General features: G+C 27.1%; 1 protein-coding gene and 1 non-coding gene across 2 annotated transcripts in view; both read right to left on the reverse strand.

The window, feature by feature from the left end:
* Nucleotides 1-23,029, reverse strand: part of LOC145842711 (cytoplasmic dynein 2 heavy chain 1-like) — a 57,114-nt gene that overhangs the window by 22,045 nt on the left and 12,040 nt on the right. The window contains exons 15-49 of the mRNA XM_082950189.1: nucleotides 22,187-22,295; nucleotides 21,693-21,828; nucleotides 21,261-21,356; nucleotides 20,765-20,884; nucleotides 20,267-20,400; nucleotides 19,717-19,954; nucleotides 19,018-19,201; nucleotides 18,537-18,742; nucleotides 18,236-18,391; nucleotides 18,029-18,140; nucleotides 16,978-17,148; nucleotides 16,556-16,714; nucleotides 15,802-16,025; nucleotides 13,113-13,314; nucleotides 12,426-12,581; nucleotides 12,049-12,153; nucleotides 10,737-10,881; nucleotides 9,547-9,746; nucleotides 9,146-9,328; nucleotides 8,314-8,496; nucleotides 7,990-8,136; nucleotides 7,252-7,428; nucleotides 6,507-6,642; nucleotides 5,171-5,323; nucleotides 4,764-4,951; nucleotides 3,968-4,155; nucleotides 3,418-3,546; nucleotides 3,155-3,291; nucleotides 2,824-2,946; nucleotides 2,456-2,523; nucleotides 2,141-2,290; nucleotides 1,235-1,326; nucleotides 922-1,042; nucleotides 713-831; nucleotides 451-616 (exon numbers count right to left, since the gene is read on the reverse strand). Of these exons, the coding sequence (XP_082806315.1) occupies nucleotides 451-616; nucleotides 713-831; nucleotides 922-1,042; nucleotides 1,235-1,326; nucleotides 2,141-2,290; nucleotides 2,456-2,523; nucleotides 2,824-2,946; nucleotides 3,155-3,291; nucleotides 3,418-3,546; nucleotides 3,968-4,155; nucleotides 4,764-4,951; nucleotides 5,171-5,323; nucleotides 6,507-6,642; nucleotides 7,252-7,428; nucleotides 7,990-8,136; nucleotides 8,314-8,496; nucleotides 9,146-9,328; nucleotides 9,547-9,746; nucleotides 10,737-10,881; nucleotides 12,049-12,153; nucleotides 12,426-12,581; nucleotides 13,113-13,314; nucleotides 15,802-16,025; nucleotides 16,556-16,714; nucleotides 16,978-17,148; nucleotides 18,029-18,140; nucleotides 18,236-18,391; nucleotides 18,537-18,742; nucleotides 19,018-19,201; nucleotides 19,717-19,954; nucleotides 20,267-20,400; nucleotides 20,765-20,884; nucleotides 21,261-21,356; nucleotides 21,693-21,828; nucleotides 22,187-22,295 (5,313 nt within the window). The remainder of the gene's footprint in view (nucleotides 1-450; nucleotides 617-712; nucleotides 832-921; nucleotides 1,043-1,234; nucleotides 1,327-2,140; nucleotides 2,291-2,455; nucleotides 2,524-2,823; nucleotides 2,947-3,154; nucleotides 3,292-3,417; nucleotides 3,547-3,967; nucleotides 4,156-4,763; nucleotides 4,952-5,170; nucleotides 5,324-6,506; nucleotides 6,643-7,251; nucleotides 7,429-7,989; nucleotides 8,137-8,313; nucleotides 8,497-9,145; nucleotides 9,329-9,546; nucleotides 9,747-10,736; nucleotides 10,882-12,048; nucleotides 12,154-12,425; nucleotides 12,582-13,112; nucleotides 13,315-15,801; nucleotides 16,026-16,555; nucleotides 16,715-16,977; nucleotides 17,149-18,028; nucleotides 18,141-18,235; nucleotides 18,392-18,536; nucleotides 18,743-19,017; nucleotides 19,202-19,716; nucleotides 19,955-20,266; nucleotides 20,401-20,764; nucleotides 20,885-21,260; nucleotides 21,357-21,692; nucleotides 21,829-22,186; nucleotides 22,296-23,029) is intronic.
* LOC145843463 (U4 spliceosomal RNA) lies at nucleotides 14,021-14,164 on the reverse strand. The gene has a single exon (XR_014370249.1). It is a non-coding gene; the product is annotated as a U4 spliceosomal RNA (small nuclear RNA).

The following is a 23,029-nucleotide window of genomic DNA, read 5'->3' on the forward strand; positions in this document are numbered from 1 at the left end:
CAACTTGAATCATTAAAAAAAATCAGGTATAAAGCAAAAAGTTTCCCCTAAAAATATATAAGCCACAGTTTAATTATGTGTTTTCCTTTATTATATAGAGGTTGTTTTTAAATTTTCAGTGACCAAATTTAGTTAAAAAGGTACAAAAAATAAAACTTATCTATTCAATTTATATTGTTATTAGAAAAAGCTATATATATATTTTTAGAATATCCGTTGTCTATTTTTAACAAATCTTATAAATTATTTTACATAAATTTTAAAACAGTTTAAATTTTTACAGATACAGAGTTTGTTGCAAAAATACACAGTGTATAATAAAGTTCAGAAGGTTATTACTAAAATTAGTTGTAAAATAAAATAAAAAAGTATTTTTGTCTGCTGGATTCTATTAAACTTCAACTAAACTTTGGATAACATAACTCTTATTTATAAAAAAAACGTAGTAACCTGGACCATCGATGAAGCTAGTTGTTGAGTTTTCGACGGATTTTTCCAAACTCTATGGTTAGGAAGCTTTTTATCCACAATAATTTGTAAGTAAGACGTCATGATAGTACAAAGATCGTCTTCATTTGCATATTCAATGCTCAAAATACGTATTCGTGAGGTAAACCTAAAATTGTTAAAGTAAGGGCAACAATTAACTAGTTTTTGAATAGTATGACATCGTGTAAAATTTTAAATTGTAACATTTTGAAGATTTTCTGACCTGCTAGTTAACTGATGTCTGCCCAAGGTGTTACTTGCGTTCATACTTGCAACGATCTGGACATTTTGGAGCGTTATCCATTCGTTTTCTTTGTCATAGAAACCCTCGTATGTCAGTAACTTCATTACACAAATATTTAAAATAGTTTAACAACAACTAGATAAAACTGTTAATGAAAAACAAAATTACACTGTCTTTATTAATTTAACCTGTTGTAAAAAGGCAATAGTCTGGCTTGTTCCCCACTTATCAGCCTCAGGCATATTGATGTCCTTCAAGTACAAGATGAGATGTTCACAATCTCGGGGTTTCCAAGCACGACCTCCGCTACTATAAAAAAAAAAAAACTAGATAAATATTATAACACCTTAACCTAAGTAGTTGTACAACTAGAATTACAAGTATTCGGGGAGAACCTAGTAACACTTAGAATATTATTTACATTTGTACTTTTAACTGAACCAATACTGATCGTTGTAATTGTAACACAAAATTTCAATAAAAGCTGCAACAACTACAAACCCGTTACTAGCAGCAACATTGGTGCATCCTTGCTGTAGTTTCTGTATGATGTGCTGAGGAGATGTTTGCGCACTGCAGTGAACTGTTGCCACCTTGTGAAATACGTTATAAGATAAACAACTTATAGTTTACAAACTATAAACTCAACACAAAAAAATTAATATTATTAATTAAATTTAATAATTATTCGAATACAATTTTTTTTTTTTAGTTGCATATTTTTATTATATTATAGAAAGTTATAGTAATACTTTGTCGAAAAAGAAAACAATAGTAACAAAGTTACCTTTGTTTACAGTAGGAACTTAGAATATTTTTAAATTATTTATTTAAAAAACAAAGTTACTATAAAAATCAAAACCATAAATGTTTACCAAGTTATATTCTATCGTAACTGATTAGAAACAGTCCTAGTAATAAGAATGTTATCGTATATTTGAGAACACATAAAAATATTTTTCACATATAAAAAAGTAAATCACATATAAAAAAGTTTGTATAGAATAACAGGATATTTTTAAAGTAAGTTTTAGAAACAAAAGTAAAAATTGTTTTTGGAAATTTTAATTAAATAATTACAGACTAGTAAATATTACAAATATAATTTTTCTAATACACTTTGCTTGAAACGAAATATTTACAGTAATTAAACTTCATAGAATGTAATAGTATGATAATATACATAGTTATAATTTTCAGTACAAAAAATCACTTTTTTTTGAATTACTTAGATATTATATTGTTACTGTGAGTACTACATCTAAATAAAAACTAAAATAAAATGAATTAATATTATTTCTTAAAACGCAGACTAAATTTATCAATTTGTGTGGATATCTTAAATATAAGTTGTTGACATAAGTTTACAAATCAATCTTCAACAAGTGTTACAAAATAATGAAATACCTGTGTGGAATGAAGCTTATTGAAGCAGTAGTTGAGCAGCATGGACTTTCCACAGCCGTCAGGACCAACTACCACGAATGGAGGTTTGTAATTGGTGGATAACCAGGACATAATGTGGTCAGCATACATCTGCATCTCAACCGTTTCTATCTAAAAAAAGTAGCAAAATTACAAAAAAATATATCTATCTTTTAATCTTTGTCGATAATTTAAGAAACAACTTGGTATATATTTTATTAGATTGAAAAGGTTGGCTTAAAAATTCTGATGTGCAAATATTGACAAGGCAAGTATAAATATTACTGTATATCAAACCATTGGAAAAGTGTTGGCGTCTTGTGTGGGAATAGTTGACAGATTGAGCTTGTATGAGTCTAATCGTTCTGTATATAAAACAATATAGTTTTTTTCTTTTCAAATGTTAAAGTAATGTTAAAAGTAAAAGTCGTTTTAACAAATAATTAATTTTTTAATTACTAAAGGTTATTCTAATTACCGAAAATTTGTATATCTGATGTACATAAAAGTTTATAAAGTCTATAAATAAACATTACTAATATTTTTCGTTACAAAAAAAATAAATTATGATAAAAACAGATGGTCAAAAAAACTTTAAAAAATAGAAAAACATACATTTTCTGTTTTGAAAAAAAAAAAAAAATTAAAACTGATAAAACTTTGACTTGTATTCTCATTGTAGTATAAGTTGCAAAAATTTCTTGGATCCGGACAGGATTGGTTGGTCCATTCAAGAACTTCTTTGGCCAAATCGTTTCGCATTTTCAATTTTAAGTTGCCGCTCAACCCTGGAATATAACTTTATGATAATGTTAGCATCTTTATAGCAACAAAAAAGTATGTATATAAGGAAAATAAAGCTATACCTTTTACGAAAATGAATAAATTCTAATAAGGTCTGTATTATAAAATGTAAAAGCTAAAGTGAATAGTTTTAATATCTATTTTTTCAAATCAAATTTATGTAGTAATGAAACTAAGTCCAATGAGTTGTACCTTGTATTAGCGCAACGATGAACTGCATATGGTTTGTGCAGTTGTTTAAATGCGAAAGTGCATTTATCACTTCGCCAATCACGCTGACTTGGACAGCCTTTTGCGAAGTTGAAACTCGACTCAGCCAATCCAAACCTCTGCAAAAATTATTCATTTATAATGACAAAAGTACTGATAATAAATTTATGTGATGTAAAAAATAAATGTAAAATTTTATAAAATATTTTTAAAGGATATTCTCTCTCGCACTTAATTATTTTTACCGGTAGAAATAATCGTCGATCCACTGTTGTAGTTTGCTTCTCAAACTTTCATCTTCCACTTTTTTCAACCAAGTTTTTACAACGGATTTTCTATCCGTATCCTCTTCACAAAGAAATATCATTCCCATTCTGCAACATCAACTTAAATTTATTAAATATAAACTATTGACTAAATGCAACAGTATAGAACCTTAAATTATCTAAGTTTAAAAATTGTGGTTATAGAATACAATTAACTTTAAGCTTAACAACTAAAATGTCAGCTTAAAAAATAAATACTTTTTCTATTATTTACATGCACTACTTAACTACACAAACTTAAGTAGTATAAAATAGATTCCTTGGTAGTCTAAATGAGTTTGTTACTGATAAAAAAAAACTTTGAAAAAAAATTTCTCCACAAAACTTAAATTTCAAAAGCATTTGATTAGCCTAATAACTTTCAAATTGCAACTTAGCATCTCAAAATATTATGTTTTTCACAAAAATAAATTCTAAACTTACACACGAAGGCTAAGTTGATAACTTTATTATTACTAAAGTTGCGAACCTGGATATAGTGGCGGGAGAAGCTGACGTGAGGTCGTGAGTTTCGAAGATGAAATTGACGTTGGGGGGAAACTGCACGCGCTCCCCGGATGGCATGGTGAGAAGCCTGTTGTCATCCAGAACGCTGTTCAAAGATTCTATCCACTCGGGATCGATGTCGCCGTCGCATATTATCCACGACATCTCTTCCTGTATATTTTTTTTTACGTGAAAGAACTCAAACTACAAGTAAGTTTAAGTAAATTCAATTATTTAATAAAAAACTTAACAGTTATCTATTATATTTTAATCAAGTTTTAATATTCCACTACAATAAATATACTTAATATTTATTATAGTATTTTTTATTATTAAAGTTTTAACTATTTAATATTGTAAAATAAAAAAAAAAATTTACGATTTTTAAATAAGCTACCGTATATAACACTTTAACATACTTTATAGAAAACTTTCAACGGTTGCCATTTTATGAAAAACTAAACTTAAATAATAAGTTTTTTTTAACAACTTATTGCTTAGAATTTTTATACACAGTAGTTTTAGGATTTAACTATTTAATTAAATTTTTAAAGCTGAATAATATTAGCTAAAAACAAAAAAAAATCTATCAAAACTAACATGAGAAAACAACTTCGCAATGCTAGTACATTTTTCCTTGCAAATATTAATTGTCAATAAAATAACGAGTTTTTTATATATACAAAGAAAAAAAAACTGTAGCTTTATATTAACAAGAATGTATTATTTATTTAAGGGAACAGTAAAAATAAATCAGTGAAAGAAGCAAACAAACTAACAAGTGGCAATTTGACCACTTGCCGAGCCATATTTGTGAGAACACCGTCAGTCCATTCTCTAGTGTCCAAGTCAATATGACCAAGCAATTGCGTTCTGGGCATGGATTTCGGATTTACAGTATCAACTCTTATCTGTTGTCCAAGCTTAGACATAGCCAGTTTCAAAACTTTCCACAAGGTAGACTTTCCTACAATTTAGTACTTGTACTTCTAATTTTCATAGTTTTATTAACTTTTTTTACTTCACTTCTTTTTAAAACACCATTTAGCTTTATCAAATTATAACAGTTCGTATTAGAACTTTTATACAGTCTCTGAATGATTTTTGAACAACCTTGCGCGACCGATGTAAAAACTATGTTATTTTTCTAAATTTTTATACTTATTGTTTTTTAAGCAAATCAAACCGGATCCGGAGGGTCCGACAACAACAACTCCCATCCTCTGTCTCAACTGCTCTTTTAACTCCAGGATCTTGCCAATTTGCCGATCCTCTACCTCAAGACGCAATTCCTCACAAGCACTTTTGATGCTGTCAACTATACTTTTCTCTTCCGTATCTGTATATAAAGGTTTTTTTATAATTAAGTAAAAGATTTTTTTTATGAAATTAAAAAAAACTCGCTTTACTGTTAACACTTTTGAAATTTTTGTACACGTGTACATTTAAGTAAACAAAGTAGATATTTATTATAACTAGCTGTACAGTATATTAAAAATGTTATAAGTTAGTTTTTTTATTGAAATTTTTATTTTAGTTGTGATAGGAGACATTACAACTTAGCTTAGTTTAAATTACAAAATTCAAACTTAGATATGTAAGTTACATTGAATTCTATAAAAACACTGAACTGTATCTTGATTAACTTAGTTATATATACTTATTATAAAAAAAAAATGTTTAATCATGTTAATGTTCGTTATAGAGTATAAAAATTTCATTTAAACTTAATTCGTTAAACACTATTATTACTATTAATACTGTAACGAGGATATGTAATATACCGTTGTTCGATAATTAAAATCGATTATTTTAAATTAAAAACATTATGGAGTTTGATAAAAACCTTTTTATTTCACAGTATAAAAATTTTGAAACTAAAGATAAAAACTATTGTTTTTCCGGGTAAAATAAATAAATTGTGTTAAATTAAAAAATAATCTTAATACATCTGGACACAAGGCTAATCAAATTTGAACTGGAAACAGAGATGTATAAGTTTATTTTACCCAATGTTATCATAAGACTTATACAATGATGCGTTTTTTATTTAAAATCAAGTATCTTAGAAGCAGAAACCTTTTTATTGAGATCAATATTTTGTTAAATCTAAAAGGCTGTTATTTAAAGTCAGATATAACTTGGTTGGGTAAGAAATTAGAGCATTTTCTTGATTAAATCTAAGAGTATCTGACTATTTATAATATCAAAAAATTTTATTTTTTACTCATTCTAGTGATATTACTTACTACAATATAGCTTTACTATTTATAGTTTTTAAAAATTAGAATGTATAATATTCAAGAATAACTAGTGTCAGTATAAAATACAATATATAAAACTGTTTACTGTACAATATACATACATCTATAAAAAAATAATTTATTTGTAATCGCTAAAAGTTATGCTTAAGTTATCAAAAGTATCAAATTCTAATAGAAGTGACTATAAAAATACAATAAAATCTTTAAGATTTAATTCATAAAAATAATATACTTTAAAGGTAAGAATTAAGAAACAACCTTTAAAAGAACTATTTGGGAAGACGTCTTTAATAAGCTGATCGAAACGCTCAGAGTCCGAAAAAGTAAGCTTAGAAAGAGTATTAAGTCGCAATGCTTGTATTACAATTTCTTCTTCTTTTATTTCGTTATTTCCCTAAAAAGTAAAAACTATTATTACATTTTATTATCAACTTAAAACTGTAATAAATACGTAGTTATATAACAAACTAGATTAAAAGGCTTAAAGGTACACTTTTTTTTAATTTAATGATTTGTACTGGACTTTTATCAGATTATAAAGATTTATTTCAATTAGTTTTGTAATTATTCTGTGATCATAGAAATCAAAAATTAAGATCACAAATGAATTTATATTGTACAAGAAACATTGAACGCACCAACATTGAAAGTTTGTCTGCCTACTTAAAAGGACAAAAATGTTTTTAATCGAATCTAAAAAGCGTAGTTCCTTTATTGAAAGTAATTTTTAATGTTACAAGTCTTAAGTAATACTTTTTAATATAAACTACTAATTTTTAACACAAGATAACAATCAGTATTTGAATACGAGATAAAGACACAGAGACAACTAAAATTAATTAGTAATCATATTCTGATTAAATATAAAAATATATAACTTATAACACCATCATAACTCAGTTTATACAATACAACTTAAATAACTAAATTAAACAAGTGTCATAGCATTTTGTACACACACATATATACAAGTCTGTTATTTCAAATCAAATATACTACAAACTTGAGCTTTGGCGTAATAAAGAGCTTGTCCGCTGCCCCTCAAAACAGTTTTTAGAGCCCTTAATCCCCAGTCATAATGCTGCTGGTTGGAAAGCAGCTCTTTTGACAGTTTGAAAATTTCCACCAATTTTCTTCCTATTTCCTTTCCTTTTACAAACCCTTCTGAAAACAGTATAACCTGAAAAAATATAATAAAAATAAAGTATACATCATAGATAAAAGTTTTCTAAAATTAAGTACAAAAATAATTAAGTACAAACTTTACGCATTAATAATCATCCAAGTTATAAAAATTAGTACTTTATGAACAAGAAAAGCTAAATTGAAGTATATAACTTTTAACACAACTTTTAGTCAAAAAATAAAATGAAAACAACTTCCTGATAACTTGTTTATAAAAAGTTTTTGTAGTAAATTTAACCATCAAGTCCTAAAAAACTTAAGTTTGATTAAACGAAGTGGTACTAAAACTTATTAATACAGCTTAATACAAAAATACACTTAAAACTTAGAAATAAAATTGGCAAATTGCGTGTTTAAAACAAACAGAATCAAAAAGTATATAACAATGATTACTTTAACAAACTTTTATGATTATACTTACCACAACACTAATCGTTGAAGAACAGCTTTATGACAAAAGAACAAACAAAAATTGTTTTAGAAGTACAACAAATTAACACTTTTTTTGCTACTAAGCATTTGTATTAGTAGAGTACCATGATAACTTAAAACAAACTTCAGCAATAAGCTCGTTATCAGGTTTGGACATAGCAACAGGTCTGAAAAGTTGCTTGAGATTGTCAGGAAGTTTCTGTCTTCCACCGTAACCCTTTCCCGCCGGATTCATCGTGATGAATATTCCCGCATTTGAATTTACATCCACCTGAATAAATTACAAACATCAAATGCATTTATAAGATAAATTTGGCTTTTTAAACATTTAAATTTATTACTATTATTATAACGAAAAAAATTAATTCTTAAAAATAGTTTTAAAGTTTAGAACTACCAACTTGACTCTACAATATATAATAAGTAAGTTCTACTCATGGAGCGTTACCTGTTTGTTAAGAAGTTGTACTTGTTTGGATTTATTTCTGAGAGCAGCTTGTATGACTTGGATGTCCATTGACACGCTTGATAACACAGCCTCCTCCAACCTGTTGAACTCGTCAAAGCAGCCCCATGCACCGCACTTCAAAAGCCCAACAAATATGCGACCCATCGACTTTACATCTATCCCCTAGTAATAAAAATAAGAACATTTCATGTTTAGTATCTTTTATTTTGAGAATTAGTTTAATTATTTCAATGATATCTTATTTCAAACAATTTTTATGCAACGAAAGTTTGCAAACTTTTATATCATTGGCATTAATGTCTCTAACTAAGTTATATATAGTAGACTTATGAAAATTTTCGATCTGTATTTTGAAATATAAGTTTCAAAACTGGAGTTATTTAGTAACTTTAACAGATGTAATCATGCTTTATTAACACTTCAGAGCTTTAAACCTTTGAAAAATTTATCATTCATAGTTATGGCAATCAGTGAATTTATCACGTAATTAGTAATAAAAAAAGAAAAATAATAAGTTTTTATAATTTAAAGCATGAAAGTAAATTAGAAAAGCAAGATTTGTAGACACATTAAGTTTTGACAAAAAAGCTTATTATAAGCAACAAAAGTTAAATAAATAATTAACAAACAAAATATTTTTTTCAACTTTATAAGCTTTATTCTTAAAAGTTTTTTTGAAAAATTGCGAAGCTCTAGTGAGACATAATGTTTTGTCAATTTCAAAACAAGCTTGTATCTATGCACATCAAAATCCAAATGCACATCGAGTCATTCTAAACTAAAAAGTATCTTCAAACCATTAAAAAAAAACCTCGTCACAATTAAATACAAGAACTTGTCTTCCAAACAATCCTCCTAGCGCCTTCACACTTTCGGTTTTGCCGGTTCCTGCCGGCCCGTAGGGGTTTCCCCCAAGTCCCCCTCTCATACCCTGCGTCAACGTCAGGTAACACTTGTCTGTCAGTGGGGTGTGCACAAGCTTCGACGCGTTTCCCTACAAGTTTTGAGAAGATATTGTGTGAGAAAATTGATGAGAAAAAAACCTTTTGTGTATCAAACTTCGTTTAGTAAAAAATAAGTTAGTAGTTTTTGATTTTTTTTACAAACAGTGGCTAGCAGCTTACAATTTTATCGTTATATATATTCAAAAGTTACACTTATCAAAAAAAACCGAAAAACACTTAGCATGTATATATCTTTCAAGCATTATACCTGGTATTCGAATGTATAACTGAAGATTGCATCAACCATGGAAATTGTGACTTCATAATTGCTGCTGTAGTAATACTTAAGCTGCTTGTACCAAGACCAATCATCAATGGATCTGCATGTAGAAATTTGCTGGCAAACGTCGATGTTGTGAATTACATCTAGTATGAGCGACTTCAACTTTAAATTGCGCATTTTGCTCACTGCAAGCCAAAAACAGTTGTGTTTGAAGCAGATTTAGTACTATTTATAATTTTAATTGTTTGTAATAAGATAGTTTATGAAGCAATAAAATGATTTTATTGTATAATAAATGAATTATTTTATATGAAAAACTTCTCAATATTTCTTAACTGTTGTTGTTTTAAATAATATACAGCTTTAAATAGCTAATTATCTACAAAGAAATGATCAGGGTTGTCATTTTTGAGCGACTTGAAATATCCTGAAATAGCCTAATATAATTGGTAAAGCTGACAAAAGTTTATTAAAACACAACTACTTTGGCGTAAAAAACGCTTTTAATTTATACTTTATTAATTCGATCATCCAGTCCTACGTTTGTAAAAGTGTAATAAAAGTTATAAACAAACATTTTGCTTAGATGTAAAAACTAGAGAATATCAAAAAAACTGAAGATTTATAAAACTTGCAATTAAAGTATGATGCAAATAATTATGGACAATGTTTGCTTTTTAAAAACAGTATAGCAATTTTATTACATTAGCTTTTTTGTTATAAAAAACTAACATGTAAATAATCATTTAAGACTTTTTTAAACAGAGTTCATCTTAGAACTTTTAAGTGTTTATGAACTTAACAATCGCAGAAGTTTTTAACAATATTGCCTGGTTTTAGAGTAAAAAATATAAAATATTGATTCACTTAGAACTAGCTTTCAACCTTAGTTTTTAGGTAAATCTTTTGTTATATGAGTTTTAATTCAAACCTGTACTAAATTACCTTTCTTTGATAAAAATTTCGAAAACAAGTAATTAGTAATACAAATTTAGTAATACAAAAAAAATTTATTTGAAATAGCTTACAATTTTTAGAAAGAGAAATTTGACCTAAATTAGTTTGGCTTTTATTTTAAATTAGCATTAGGGATTGATAACACTGAGATTAAAACGACTTCTTTCTACGAAACGATAACTATATATGATATAATTATATTAAAAATAATAAAATACGTTTGTCAGTAGCGTCCATTAACAAACTATCAGTATAATGTTTTAATTCATTCTCAAGGGCTTGTCTTAGACTAGCTATTGAGCCGTGCTTAATTGCTTCTTCACAATTCTTCGCAAATAGTATTTGTTGACCCAAACATAGAATCTGAAAAAGAAGACTTTTTTTAATTTTCGTTAAAAAATGATTAAAAGGTAATTTTAAAAGTTGAAATATGAAAAGTTTATTGATGTAGCATTTATTTACAGCATATAGTTCTAACTACTGAAAAGCATCGATCTATCAAACCTGTTTATTTTACATACAAAGTCAAGTAATATTAATTTTCTGCAATTTGTTATACTTATTTTATAGCACAGAAGCGACACATGGGGTGGAACGCCGGAGCTTTTGGTCTACCTAGAAAAAAAACAAAAGAAAAAGTAAGTGTACAAAAAGTTTCAGTTTTAAAGTTTGAGTTTTTGAAGACGCTGCTTTAAATGGGGCCTTGCTTCAGCTATGCACCCCCAATTTAGTCAAAATTATTTTATTTGAAGCTAAAATTTATTATGTTAGCATAAAAAATAAGAGTCGTCATGAAGTTGTACCAAAAATCCAGCTAAAATATAACAGATCGTCGTTAACTAGTTTTTTTTTTAATTTTTGTATTTTATATTCAAAGTTTTCGTAATATTGGAGCTGCAAGCTCAATCTATGTCAGCTGGATCTTAAAAACAATACAAATACAATAAATTTTAATACAAAAAGTTATTGAATAGCTTAATGCTGGAGCTGCATAAACTTCATCATCATGTGAATTAAAAAAATGTTTTTGAACATTTACACGAAAAATGTACTGAGTGTAAACAAACTATCAAAAAGAAGCTATAAAATCGAAGTATTTATGCGGGCAGACGCGCAGGCCAAATAGCAGCGACATGAAAATTAAAGCATGCCAGCTAGATGGTGAAGATAGAAAGTTAGCAGCACGAGCTAGCAGGCGCGCGCGTAAAGAAGTAACCAAATCTGCAAGTTAGACTAGCGGGTGAAGCTACAGATAGGCAACGACATAGAAACTAACAGGACGAAGCGCTCACAGCTCTGGACAAAAGTTTTAAGTTAATGGGTTTTTTTAGATAAGTAGCTTTTCCGCACCCCTTAATAAAAATACCACGCGTCGCCACTGGTACAGCAAGAGTGTTGAAATTATTTTACGGTCGTTTCAATTGCAATATTAAGCATGTTAAGTTTACTAAATCATTAATATAAAATCACTTTACTATAATTTATATCTATAAATAATACTTAAATCTTGAATAGAACTGTTAAACTAGCCTGTGACGGCTGTTCAGATTTGTCCTGATTAGGCTTTTTAATAAAACTCTTCAACATTTCACTCAATGTAATCTTTATTTGATCTGACAACTTCGTTAACCAGTCCTTTAAGATATTATTTTTTTATTCAATTTTTAAGCTAAATATTGAACTTGCTAACAAACTTAAATATCAAAAATAGTAAATATTAAAATATAAAACACATTTGTAAAATAATTGAATTCCAACATGCTAAAGTAATAGATTAATTAAAGTTATGAAATTAGTTTCGCTTTTTTTAAATCATAAACTAGTCGAACAGTTTTTTTTTAAATATTGATAACTGGCCATGAATAGTCATGGTGTAACTACGCTTTACTAGTTTAATGTTTACTTACCTCCACGTTGTTTGTAACTTTTACAGGTTGCATCAGTGGAACTTTTTCACCGTGAATGCTGTTGATAGCTAGTATTCTTTTTTCCTCAAAATCTACAGTGTGAACCCCAGCAAACAACTTCTTAAGGTGACTCTGAATAACTTGAGGATTTGTAGACTGAAAAGAAAGTAAAAAGTTTAAGTATGTGATTATTTATAGTAATAAAAAAACTGCTAAAGTACCTTTATTTGGTTAAATAACTTATGTACGACTTTCATTCAAAGAAAAATTAGCATTTTTATTAATTACCTAATATTTAAAGCGGAACTTTTCAAAACTTTGAAAATTAAGCTAGGATAAACCATTTTGTTAAGAAATATTATGGATTATTATTACAATTTTATTTAACTTAAACTAACACGCATTACAAAATATCGTTCATTTCGTTGTTAAATTTGAAACTTAAAGTATATAACAACTGTTTCTAAATGCCTTGAATTGGTTCATACATATAAAAAATATAAAATAAAATAACTGTTTAGGTATGTAAAAAATTTGTTATAGTAACGGCAGTTCTCATTCCATTAACAATTTGCATTATTCACTTGCATCAAATTTATACAATTAATAAAAAAAATATTTTAAAAGAACCAAGTTTTACAAAAAGTAGTTTACAAGATAAAGTTTCACATGATACAAGTTACAAACTTGTCCAAGAATTTCCAGCAGGTCATCATCTCCAATAAAGTAAAATCTGGGAAACTTGTCTCTTTTTTCTTCTAAAAACTCGTTAAGGCACCTTTGACACCTTTGAATTTGTTCGAGCATTTCAGAAAGTTGTGTTTTGAGTCCAGTCCTACCAACTACATACAACACCCTTTTGTCTCTTGAGATATCATTCATTATCGACCTGTAATTAAGTATATATAAAATTTAAAGGCAACTTTTGTATCTTACGTTGAATTAAATACACTACTTTTTCTCCATGAAAATTTATTTTTAAATAAGTTTATTTTCTGCTAATTTGTATCAGCTACAACATTTGTAACACACATTTATTACAAATTAAATGCTTTAGCTACATTTTTAACATTTATACAATTATACAAATGACACAATAAATTGACTATGATATACGACGTTTTTTACCTAAAGTAAAAATTAACAGTAAAATCATTTATTACACAAAAGTTAATTATCTTAATAAGTATGAAAAAATTAAAGTGTTATTAGGGTAAAAAGTTAAAAAATATTTGTATCTAACATTAGAATAACTAATTTTGATTAGTACAACATATTTCAAATAAAGTTGAATTTTACTTATATCAACCTGTTCCGACCGATTTAGGAAAGTATACTTAAAGTTCAGTCTAATTTGTATATTTGCTCAGTCGGCAAAAAAGTAATTTTATTTTCAAGTAAATTATCAAAACTTAATTTTTTAGGTAAGGGTATAAATAAAAATATTTAAAAAAATTGCTGACTCAGCAAATCAGACTGACTATTAAGTATACTTTCCCAATTTGGTGATATCTTGTTAGGTACAAGCAACTTGAGTAAAAAGTCAGCGTGCCTAACCAACTAGTATATAATAATTGAACGAGTGATATGTGAAGATGTCCGGTAGACATCTTGCAGAAATTGCGTCAGAGATGGGTCTTTCACCATCAAAGCGCGGGGTATTGGGTATAGTTTTCAACTAGCAATAAACGCACCTCGGATAGACCTCATTGGTTACGTTATCGCCGCTGCGCAAAGCTGTAGCTTAATGGCAGGCTTTGAACCTAACCTATATGTGAACACACAACATTTGTTGTATTTTTTATGTGACGTCACTAAAAACCAACCTAATTATAAACGCTCTCTCATAATTTTAAATTGTTTTCTCTTTTGCAGTTCGTTTAAACCTAACTAACTGTAAATAGGTTGAAATATTTTATTATTTAATATAATTGTATCATAAAAATTTTCCTAGCGAAGGTCTTTTTTTACTTAATACACATCCGTTTATACACGAACTGACTAGTTTGGCTAAGACTTTTAAAACATTTATCGTATTTTTTTTTTCACTTTTAGAATATTATTAATTTGACTTCAATAAAAAAATAACAGATTAATAACGACAAGTATAGGTTTAATAATAACTTAAAGCTTTTAGATAAAAAAATTTTTTAAACTTTTGGGTTCAAAAAGACATTTTAACTAACTTTTTTCAAAAACGTATATTTTTTTCTTCAATAAAAAGAGCAAGATGTTTATTTATAGTAAAGTTATAAGACAAATTATTTCAAATTAAGAATTTTCTAAATGGTAGAAAGTTGTATCTAAATAACTTATCTGTAACCTAGAAACATACATCTATTTTGGGTGCACAACTTTTTAAATTCTGACTATTTAAATTCAAACAATTCAAATTAAAACAAGTCTTAGTTATTGTAAATAATCTCTTATAACAACTTATTTTAAATTCTTTTTTACTAATGTAGCTTACTACTGTAGAATGTATTAATTAGACGTACATGAGCACTACTTAATTTTTTAATATAAAATGTTTTATAATATATGGTTGAAAACAGTTTTCAAAATTACTAACATATGATAATTTTTAGTAACTATGAGTTTTCTATTTTAATAACTTCTTTTAATTTTTTTATTATTATTATATTTTTAATTATGTACTTTATACTTTAAAGATGACAATCAAAATTCTCAACTTAAATACAAGGAGAATGATCAATTATAAATTTTGTTAATAAAATTTATAATTGATATTTTTAATTAGACCAGCAAGAGCATTTTTATTTTTTAATCAGTTTAAATTATTTATTAAGTAAGAATAAAAAAAACTTTATATAAAAATTTAAATTTTTAGAATTGGATTTATCATAACTTAAACAGTCATATTAGCATGTTTTTTACATTAAACTTTTTGTTTAGGAAATCATATGTTAAATTTTATTTAGTGCTGAACATGTTTTTATGCAAAACATAAATAAATAACTATAAACTAGTATTTTACAGTTCCTAAAAAACGTTTAGTTTAAATATTAAACCTTTTAAACAAAACAAATCAATCATAATAAATTAGCTATTTAGAATAAAGTTTATTTGCCTCATAAATTGTAGGACTTTAAAACATACTAAAGTAAAAGTAAAACAAATAAGGTAAATAAAATGTTTTATTTAATATTAGCGAAATTAATTCAGAAAACTTACCAATAAAATAACTCTGATCATTGTATCAAATCATTTCACTGAAAATTTTAAAGCTTGTTTTAAAGTATTTCATTTATTAGCTAGTTTTATGAAATTAGTATTATTTTGAGATGAATAGATATCTAAAAAAATCAAATAAAAAATTTAAGCAGTTACAAAAAAAAAAGAAATTTAAACAAACTTGAAGTCAGAGTCGATTCTATTGAAACGTTGTTGTTCCTTAGGTAAAGCCCCGTTACCAAATATAGGTTCAAGGTAGGCCCACTTCCTCTGAATTGGGTTGAGTAAATGCAACAGCTGGTCCAACTCCATCAACTTCGACTCCCAACTTTCTGCTTTGTCACTGAATGCTGAATAATAAGGAGAATCCCGAAGTGACGACAACAAGCATTGATTGTCACCAACCTTTGAAATATTTAATAAGATAGTACGAATTTTAATTAGTTTCAAGTAAAGTCGTTCTTTAATACTTTATTTCAACTTTATCCTTTTTCATTCTTTTGAAATTATAAATTGACAAATTGCTTGGCTAATACTTTTTGATATGTAAAAAAATTGAAGTTAATTTTCAATTAGTTATCTTATTAAATACGGAAAAAAGTTAAGATATTGCTCAACGAAAACTAAATAAAGTTTTACTAAATAATATATCTGCAACATGATACATAATAGCCTTACAATAACTCTTAAACCCCTATAAAATATTTTTGTAACTAATGATCAGACCACTAAAACTACTGAAACATATTATTTTCTAAATTTGCTTATAGTCTTTTAATTAATTTTTGATCATAGAAAAACATTCATTATTCTATACTCTATAGTATTATGAAAAAAAATATATATAAATTTAATTTAATCTACTACAATCCTACTGTAATTTTTTTTTTCAAATTTCTTAAACTAAATGATTATAACATTGCCATAACACAAACCTCATTAAACAAATCTTTCCACTCCTTGATTATTTTCACATTGTTACTCTGAGAGTCTAGGAAATCAGTGAACTGAAACGTGGCTCCAACCCCCCAAACTTCCAGCTCTCTCAACGCCTCTCTGATCGACACTTCCCCTTGAGCTCTACTGTTCAGTTCCTACAAAGCATTTATCAAGTATATCATTAACTTGTTAAATACTTGTAATGGACATGACAATAGTGTTGTTATAAAAACATGTGTTAAACTGGTGGTTAATTTTTTTCGACAAATAGTCTTAACAAGCTTGCTATAGTTCTTTTGAGTTTTATAAACAATTTAAAGATAAATGTTTTTTTTCTTCTACAGCAAAATAAATACGCTATATTAAAAGATTAAAGTATTTATTGAAAAGACAACTTTAAATTGCTGGTTGATAAAACCTTGAGCGATTGAATTTTTGAAATAATTATTGATGACTGTTTGAGAAGACTGCCGAATGTTAATTTCTCCAGAGTCGTTCCTCTGGAAAGCTCAATTAAGCGAAACAAATCCAGCCAATGATCGTTTGATAAATGTTCACCCCTCAAAAATTTCAGACACGGAATGAGATCCTAGAAGTTTATTTGAACATTATCTGCAACTTAGCATGTTTTAAACATTAAAGTTCTGTATATAATTTATTATAATGTTTAGTTTTATTGAAACAATGGTCTAATTTTAATAAACTATTGGTATAGATATATGTAAGTTTATTTCAAACAAACTAAGTAAACAAATCAAACTTAAAAAAACTATTTAAAATTTCGATTAAGTAATCCTCAATGAAACTAAAGTTATTGCTCGAGACTAAATACAAACTTTTAAAATTTAGCAAAACTGAGTACAAAACACCAACAAAGTTTACAACAGGGTGTCTCTAAATGTGCAATATATCTCCTTTAGCAACAATAATTAGTAAAATGAGTTAAAGCGTAATTACTTAGTAAGAACGTGATTTTCTTTTTTTTTTCTGCCAAGGAAGCATTAATAAAAATAATTTTAAGAAACCCTGGTTTACAACCTGAACCTTAAACATTTAGTTTATAAAACATAAATTTTCATTACTAGAATTACATAAAACAAGTTTAAAACAAAAATGTTGTGTGTTCTTTTACGTTTTACAAAATATTTTTTTATGTTAAAATAGAACTCTATTTGAATAAGAATTGATAATGTTTATTTAATAAACGAAAGATCTTTTCAACGTTAGTGTTTTGTAAAAGACTGTGACAGTAGTTTTTTTAATGGTTCCTAACCATTTTTAATTCTTATTTAATCAAATTTTCAAAAACAGTCCAGTTTTTAAAATCAAAAGAGCCAGACTACCTTTATCCTATCATTCTAAATTTAAAACACAAAAACACATGCTAGCAAGTTTATTAGTTCAAAAGTTAAGAGAACAATTAAAAAAATTCAATCATAAAAATAAAATATTTTTCGAGTAATAATAACCTTATACTCATCAACAAGTCGCTGTATCTTAGCAGTCATAACAGTCGCTTCTTCTTTCCTCAACTTTGCATCCCATGTTTGCAGCAAGTCGTCAAATTCATAACACTTTCCTCTGTCGTAAACAAACATTCAATATAACTTTCAACATTTAATTTGGCAACTTTAAATTTATCTTTTGTCTCAACATAATCAGCAAAAAACACTGACCGAAATGATATCCAATCTTGGCTTTTCATTTCGTCCAGCTGCGAATGAAAGTCTTCATACAAAACCCAAACTTTCTCTACATCGTTAATATCTCTTTGTAAGTCATCTAACGACTCCGCATCCAACAAACTTATATTAAACTGGCTGCATTCTTTGCTGCGATACAGTTTATTGCAAATTAATAAAGTTTTCCAATAAAATTACAATTAAGTATATTTTTAGGCTGTTAAGTAGCTTACACAAAATGTTGACTTTTTTTTAAATTAATTTAATTAAGTATATGTTGCCAGAAGTAACTAACGAAAGTTTTTCCTGTTGCATTTTCAGATCCTCGAATTCTTTTTTCTTATCATTCACAATCTTAACCGCTTCCCGCAACTTCGCAACGTCGTCACTCATTATTACGTCATCACCAGGTTTGAATTGTTGCCACCTCAAAGTGAATTTTTTCGCTTCAGCAGTGAATGACGCCACTCGCGTCTCTAACGCGGTTTTCATTGATAATTTCTGAAAATTTTGATACTTTTAAAGCTTTGTTTCATTTTAAAGATGGCTTTATATTTTTATTTAAAAGTTTTTCTAACAACATTTTTTTAAACGTCAACTGGTAGTTTGACTTTATTTATATAAAAAATTGTTAAACAAAGTTAAAATTTTACGATTGCTACATTGTTTTAATTGAACATAATAAAGAGTTTAAATTAATTTTGTAGTTTAATAACTTTTAATTTACAAAAATTACAGCTATTTTTAGTACATACAGTATAAAATTAAACTCAAACTTGTGCTTCCATAACATCTTTATAATTTTCTATCATCATTTCCATTGACTCCCACTTGGCTTTAAATGACGTCATTATAGTGCCTACACCTGAACCGGCCATTTTTCTCAATAAAGAGTTCATTTTCAAACAATTGTTATAACAATCCTGCTTATTAGATATTGACTCTTTGAATTCTTCATATCTAAAAAAAAAGTTGATTCTTTATATTTCCAAAAATTTATTAATAAGTATACTTACAAGTTATTCTTGAACAAATAATAGTTTTTACTTTTCAGTATTTAATATTATATATAAAATTACAGTACCATTATTTCTAAACGCAAAAATCTAACCAGCTATTTTTTAAATGTTAAAGATAAATGGAACAAGAATTAACAATAACCTTGTAAACTTTATGGAGTACTGTATAAATTAATTTAAGGTATAATTTATCAAATAAAATTAAAAATTTGAAAAACAAACAAAAATGTATTCACATTAATTTAGTACATAACAAAAACAATTTTTTTCCTTGTACTACTATTTCAGCGTTTAAAATAAAATTTTAATTTCTACTGAATTTTTACAGAATAAACTTCAACAACTACTCATAAAAAATCCTCAAGCAATTTGAACTTGTGTTGCAGCTTTTGTAAGAAAACGTAAACTAGAAGTTCAAATGTTTAAAACTTTAAAAATAAAACTAATTTTATAAACTTGAGATAGATTTGACTCATTTCCTCAATGTTGCTGGGTGTGGCTTGCAAAACAGAGGTAGTCGTTGTTACGTAATCACCTAAGCTTGTTACGTCATCATGAATTTTGTTGCGCAGCCGATCGACCAACAACTCAAACAACTTGGTTAATTGGTCTTCTATAGAAGACTTGCAGGGAATAATAGAAATTGAAATACAATCTATTTTTTCTTGAACGGGAAGTTTTTCTACCTCTTTTCCTGTAAAAATTGTATTAAGAGGTTTTATAAAACTTTTATAAACAGCAGTTTATATATATTAAAACTATGTCTATAAAAATATTCTGTATATAAATAAACTTAACTTTTATGTTATTATTTTGAAGAAGTTTCCAAGTTTTTTATATAGCAACCTAGCTTAACAAATATTAAATCTTTCAAACATTTTAAACGCAATAAAATAATGAATTTCTTTTGGATGACAAATATTTTTAAGAATTATATAATTTTTATGTTTATACTGTGCATCTTTATAAATAGCAAATAAAAACAGCACTTAATAAGTTTTTATACCTTTAAGTTTGACAAGCCGAAAATTAGTTTCAAAATCCACGTAGACATTGCAGTGATTGCTGATGATAAGTTCTAAGTCAACCTTCCCAAGCACTAGCCATTGTTCATAATGCACTTTCACTGATTTTAACCTCCTGTGAATTTTTTGTGGTATAATACAATTTTATTTAGCAGTCTACATTTTATAAACTTACAAGAATTTTATATACCTAGTAACTCATTTTGAAAAACAAATTTACTATATACACAAAACTCTAGTCTATTGATTATTATTGTCTATAACAGTTTTTTGTCTATATCAAAGTATATAGAGATTAAAGTTGCTTTCTATAAAAACATTTTCAGAAGATTTCTCATAAAATACGCATAAAGATTGTTTAGTATTGTATATGCTTATTAATATTCATTTCAACACGAGTATATAATCAAAGTTAAAGGAATTGGTTTTATTCAAGTATACGTTTTTACAGTCATAAAACTTCTTAACAGAAAAAATACCTGAAAAGTTCTTCAGCCTTGTTAAATATTGAATAAAACAGCTGTGAGTTTCTTTCAACCATCGTTTTAAATATGGTTTGTTTTGTGGCGTCGGCATCATCTCCTGCTTCTGTTACTCCCCTGGAAAGAAAATTATTAGAGCATATCTATAACTATAATAAATCGCCAATAGAAGTATAATTTTAATCCTTGGAACATAAAAATTCCAAATTTTAGTTTTAACACTATATCAAGACAATTTGATGTTACAAGGATGTAATTTATTATTTAACATAGAAGATTAGTTAAAATATTTCATCCAAAATTTCATTTTAATGCCGAAAATAACATTTTTCCAATTCAATAAGAACTTTACTTCAGCTATTTTTTTCTGTTTAAATACTATTTCCTTATTATGTAACAATTTTTTTTAAAAGTTTTTAGCAATTTAATTTAGTACTATTTTCTAAATTCCTATAATTAATCAAAAAGCCAGTAAAAAATATGGTTATCTAACCTAAACTGAGAAGGGATGGCGATGAAACGTCGTATTTCTTTGTAAAATCTTGCTCTGATTTCTTCAAAAGTTGGCCTGAACTGTAAACTTCCTTGCCTAAACATTATTTTACTTAATGAAATATAATGATACTTAGAATTATACGAAAATTTACTATATATAATCAAAGTTTAAGTAAAAGGTTCGAGGAACTAATTCATTTTTGTAGTTCAACTGAAAAAGTGCTTCAGACATAGTACTTGTAAAACGTTTTTTGTCTATAAGCTTTCAATTTTATACATAAAATATAAATAGCTCGGGATAAATGTTTTATAAGAAGCATTTTCGCTTAAATGTACTATTTTTACTACCAGTAAATGATTTATTGACTTAAAATTTAAAAACATTCATGCAAATTCGTCCTTAACAATAAACTATTTAGAAATTTTCAACCTGAAAACAAGATCAACTTTAATTTCAGGAAGGTTCTGTGTGAGGATGTGGAGGCCCATTTGGTACTGATGTTCGAGAGATTTGTACAATTGATGATTCCAATGTGCTCTCCACCCTCGTACTGAACTCACATTTCCTAAAATAATATTTTAAATGTTAGAAAACGATAGCTCATACATACGACAAAGGCTACGCGTAATAAAGTTATTTTTCGAAGGTGTACTTGATACTTACTAAAATTTTAAACACTGTCACATCTTAAACAAACTTGAGGCCATAGGGGATTATATCGTTTTTATTTAAGTTAGTCTTTTTTATTACACAGTAGTTATTTTTAATTTTTGAAAATTTCAAGTAATTTTTGAGATATCAATCAAAGTTAGAGAGTTCTATAGGCTTATAATGGAAAGCACAAATTAAAAAGGCGAAAACTAGTAAAAAAACAAACTCGCATTAAAGCACTTTTTATCATTTTATATAAAATTTGTATTAACCTTTGGCCTCTCTTCTTTGAACGCCATTCATAATACTTCTGATATCAGATAAAATTTCCTTCCATTTCTGTTGATTTCTCATGAGATCCACTGACATGAGCTCTACTACCTACAGATCATTATTAAAATTTAAAGTTTCAATTTAAATCTATTTTGGAGTTTATCATAACAAAACTAGTAATTAACACTTTTTGAAAAAAGTAACCGCTTTTGACATATAACAAAAACATACAACAAACTTATGACTAATACAAAACTAATTTTTAAATAAACAGCATAAATATTTTGAGCAAAACTTTTTAAGCTTTGATAAAATTCAGAGTAAATAATAAATTGCTAACAGGCAACTATGTTTTGACAGATAAATGCAAAAAAACTTGGGGTATACTCTCAAGAAAAAGCTAGGAAACTGCCTATAACCTGCTTCCAGAAACAAGACATACTGAGTTTTTAAACTAAGCCTTTGTCAGTAACCTCAGAAATACCGTAGCAAGTTTAAGAACAAAGTAAAGTAAAATTGGAACGCTTAGAAAAATAAAGTAGGATTAATATACTGAGAACCCTTATTAAGAATATAATCATATTTAATGCCAGATGAAACTTTATAAACATAAATTTAGTGTTATTTATTACTGTCTTCTTTTAGATTCTTAAACGCATACTACTTTACTAGCCATGCTCAAATTAATGGTAAAAACTTAAAAGAAAAGCAATTATAGCAAAATATTAGCTAGAAACTTTATTTTGTATGTAAACTTGGATTTAAAACTTTTTTACCAGTTTATTAAACGATAACTTAAAAAGTGCTATTTTATTTATAGTATAATCAACTAGTAAAATTGA

This window comes from Thalia democratica, chromosome 8, assembly GCF_965202585.1.
Source record: "Thalia democratica chromosome 8, ktThaDemo2.hap1.1, whole genome shotgun sequence".
NCBI classification, from domain to species: Eukaryota; Metazoa; Chordata; class Thaliacea; order Salpida; family Salpidae; genus Thalia; species Thalia democratica.